Raw genomic sequence first — 3,731 nt, forward strand, 5'->3', positions numbered from 1 at the left:
AGAGAGTATGTCAGTTCGTTTTTGCATTGCTGTAAAGAATGTGTTGGTGGGTGGGGGTGTGTGTGTGTGTGTGTAGAGAGAATGTCAGTTCGTTTTTGCATTGCTGTAAAGAATGTGTTGGTGCACAGTTCTCCAGGCTGTACAGGAAGCCTAGTTGCCAGCATCTGCCTCTGGTGAAGGCTTCTGGAAACCTAGAATCATGCTGGAATTACAGGCATGAGCCACCATGCCTGGTTGTCTTCTTAAAAGTGAACAAAAGCAAGATATTTATACTTACATTTATACTTGTATTTATATTCAGTAGGTGTTTACTAAATACCTAGTTGGTATTAAGCCTCTCCTCAACTCATCAAATATATACCAACAGAATAAGATCTCCAGAGGATTATGCCACATGACGTGTGTGTATTTAGTGCCACCAGTGACGGAGCTGCAAGCAGCTCTGGGTGTTTTGTCTCTGGGCAGAGATCCCTCTGATGAGGAGAGAGAAGTCTTCTTAGAGTGAGCAGTTTTGAAAATGGGTAGAATTTCTTTCTTTTCTTTTTTTGAGACGGAGTTTCACTCTTGTTGCCCACGCTGGAGTACAATGGCATAATCTCAGCTCACCGCAACCTCCGCCTCCCAGGTTCAAGTGATTCTCCAGCCTCAGCCTCCCGAGTAGCTGGGATTACTGGCGTGCACCACCACACCCAGCTAATTTTGTATTTTTAGTAGAGACAGGGTTTCTCCATGTTGGTCAGGCTGGTCTCGAACTCCCAACCTCAGGTGATCTGCCCTCCTCGGCCTCCCAAAGTGCTAGAATTACAGGTGTGAGCCACCGTGCCTGGTGAGAATGGGTAGAATTTCAGTGAGTGATGTAACAGCAGTGGGCTCGGGAAGGGAAAGATGCCAGAAATGGTGGGACAATTCCCCGAAGCAGATGTACCTGTGCCTGGAACTGCCCCCAAACAGGTGGCCAGCAGTTTGAAGGGCCACCCAAGGGAGTGTCCATTTCGAAGGGGATCGACTTGGTGTGTAGGGTATGGTAGCACGAATTTCTGAGTGGAAACCACGAATGCTTGAAGTTAACAAGTGATGGAAGCTGGGCAGTATATTCAGGCCCCAGCAAGGAAGCTGCCCAGTTGGAAGGTGGTGGGGAGGTCCGTCATGGAGGACTCATTGTGGCACACCCAGACAGGCAGCAAAAGAAGTTCCAGCCTCCCCTTCTGGTAGCAATGGCTGCCACACACACTGCTGCCTGGTCAAAAAGGCCTCAGGAATGAGACAGAACTAAGCCTCGAAGCAGAAAGCCCTCAGTTCCAACATAGAAACAGGACTGTGGGAGGCAGGGACCGATGAGCAGAGTCAGTCTTAGTACTGACACCACCCAACAGCTAGCTAGGTGCTTAGCCACTGCATAAGTCTGCTCTGCCAACTGAGACACAGGCATATCTCCACAAATGCCTATTTTCTGTGCCTGACACTAGGGTAATTAGAAATCTTATATGGGAGCTTTTCTATTCTTTTTTTTTTTTTCTGAGACAGAGTTTCAGTCTGTCACCCATGCTGGAGTGTAGTGGCGTGATCCTGGCTCACGGCAACCTCTGCCTCCTGGGTTCTAGCGATTCTCCTGCTTCAGCCTCCCAAGTAGCTGGGACTACAGGCACGGGCCACCATGCCCAGCCAATTTTTGTATTTTCAGTAGAGACGGGGTTTTACCATGTTGGTCACACTCCTGATCTCAAACTCCTGACCTTGTGATCCGTCCACCTCGGCCTGCCAAAGCGCTGGGATTACAGGCGTGAGCCTCTGTGTGCAGTCTATACGGGAGTTTTTCAAGCACTTTTCCCACTTCAGTTTTTTTAGGCCATCCAAACCAGTTTATTTTAGGCTCCAAACAACCTCATTAATTGAAATTATTTTAGTCAACAGTTGAAGATGGCTATTATTTCCCTCTCAACACACCAACTTCCCACATTATGAATCCAGCTGCAGCAGCTGCAGGACAGTTAGAAACATATTACATACAAGTAAACTGCTGCTCAGTTATAAAGCTTCCTGTCACATATTGTCTGGTATCAGAAATGATTCTGTGCACGATCTAATATCTACGGGGGTGGAGGGGGAAGTCGTCAGTTAGCCAAAAGACTCCGATAGAAACCATTTATGTGAGGTCAGATTGACTGGCGTAGAGAGCTGTGCAGACGGTGGGGGAGAACTTCTCGTTGTTTGTGCTGTAATGCTACCTTTCATTGGCTTTCAAGGCTTCCAGAGCCGGCACCCGCAGGCTCCAACCACTCACTAGGGGAAAACAAGAGCTTACCTGCTGCTACTTCCCTGAAGTCTGATTCCGAATTGTCAACTGCTCCAGCCTCTAAACAGTACTACTTGAAACAATCAAGATATCTTCCAGGTAAGTAGAGCAAAGAAAATGTTTACTGCTAACTGGAATATAGATAGGTCAGGTTAAAGTGTCTTAGAATCTCTGAAGAAAGGGCAGCAGTGAAGTAAAAAGTCTAACACTAAGGGCTGGGCGCGGTGGCTCACGCCTATAATTCCAGCACTTTGGGAGGCTGAGGCGGCTGGATCACCTGAGGTCAGGAGTTCAAGACCAGCCTGGCCAACATAGTGAAACCTCGTTTCTACTAAAAACACAAAAATTAGCTGGGCGTGGTGGCAGGTGCCTGTAATCCCAGCTACTTGGGAGGCTGGGGGAAGGAGAATTGCTTGAACTTGAGAAGCAGAGGTTGCAGTGAGCCGAGATTGTGACACCTGGGTGACAGAGCGAGACTCCATCTCAAAAAAAAAAAAAAATTACAAATTTGACTCAATTACAAATAATTGTTTGGAATGTAAACTTGAGCCTTACTGTCACCTATTGGCTTCATTGTTTTCAAGAGGATCCCTCTTAAGATTTAAAACAAGAGTTGGGCTCAGTTCAGTCACTTGAACGAACATTTATTGAGCACCTATTGTGAACCAGCAGCTATGCAGAGGATAGAAACCTGAATAAGAAGCAATCTTTGGCTGGGCGCAGTGGCTCACACCTGTAATCCCAGCACTTTGGGAGGCCAAGCCTGGTGGATCACCTGAGGTCAGGAGTTCGAGACCAGCCTGGCCAATAGATGAAACCTCTTCTCTACTAAAAATACAAAAAATTAGCTGGGCGTGGTGGCAAACACCTATAATCCCAGCTACTTGGTAGGCTGAGGCAGGAGAATCACTTGAACCCAGAAGGCAGAGGTTGCATTGAGCAGAGATCGTGCCATTGCACTCCAGCCTGGACAACAAGCAAAACTCTGTCTCAAAAAATAAAAATAAAAGAAGCAATCCTTGACATTTATTTATGATCCAAGTTATTTTTGTAATTGAGTATCTTCAGGAATGAAAAATACTAATATATGAGCCAGGCGCGGTGGCTCACGCCTATAATCCCAGCACTTTGGGAGGCCAAGGCGGGTGGATCACCTGAAGCTAGGAGTTTGAGACCAAACTGGCCAACATGATGAAACCCCATCTTTACTAAAAATACAAAAATTAGGCCGGGCGAGGTGGCTCACGCCTATAATCCCAGCACTTTGGGAGGCCGAGGCGGGTGGATCACGAGGTCAAGAGATCGAGACCATCCTGGTCAACATGGTGAAACCCCGTCTCTACTAAAAATACAAAAATTAGCTGGGCATGGTGGCAAGTGCCTGTAGTCCCAGCTACTCGGGAGGCTGAGGCAGGAGAATTGCTTGAACCCAGGAGGC

At 47.3% G+C, this 3,731-nt stretch overlaps 2 protein-coding genes across 17 annotated transcripts in view; one reads left to right on the plus strand and one right to left on the minus strand.

The window, feature by feature from the left end:
* LOC116531270 (transmembrane protein 14B-like) overlaps positions 1-3,731 on the minus strand; it is a 115,193-nt gene that overhangs the window by 82,685 nt on the left and 28,777 nt on the right. The window lies entirely within an intron of this gene.
* Positions 1-3,731, plus strand: part of MAK (male germ cell associated kinase) — a 53,015-nt gene that overhangs the window by 31,601 nt on the left and 17,683 nt on the right. For all 10 annotated transcript variants that reach the window (XM_032249954.1, XM_032249958.1, XM_032249961.1 and 7 more), the window contains one exon: positions 2,244-2,392. In XM_032249954.1, coding sequence (XP_032105845.1) covers positions 2,244-2,392 — 149 coding nt within the window. The remainder of the gene's footprint in view (positions 1-2,243; positions 2,393-3,731) is intronic.

The sequence above is a fragment of the Sapajus apella genome, unplaced genomic scaffold (genome assembly GCF_009761245.1).
Source record: "Sapajus apella isolate SASKATOON/1434 unplaced genomic scaffold, GSC_monkey_1.0 scaffold70, whole genome shotgun sequence".
Lineage (NCBI taxonomy): Eukaryota > Metazoa > Chordata > Mammalia > Primates > Cebidae > Sapajus > Sapajus apella.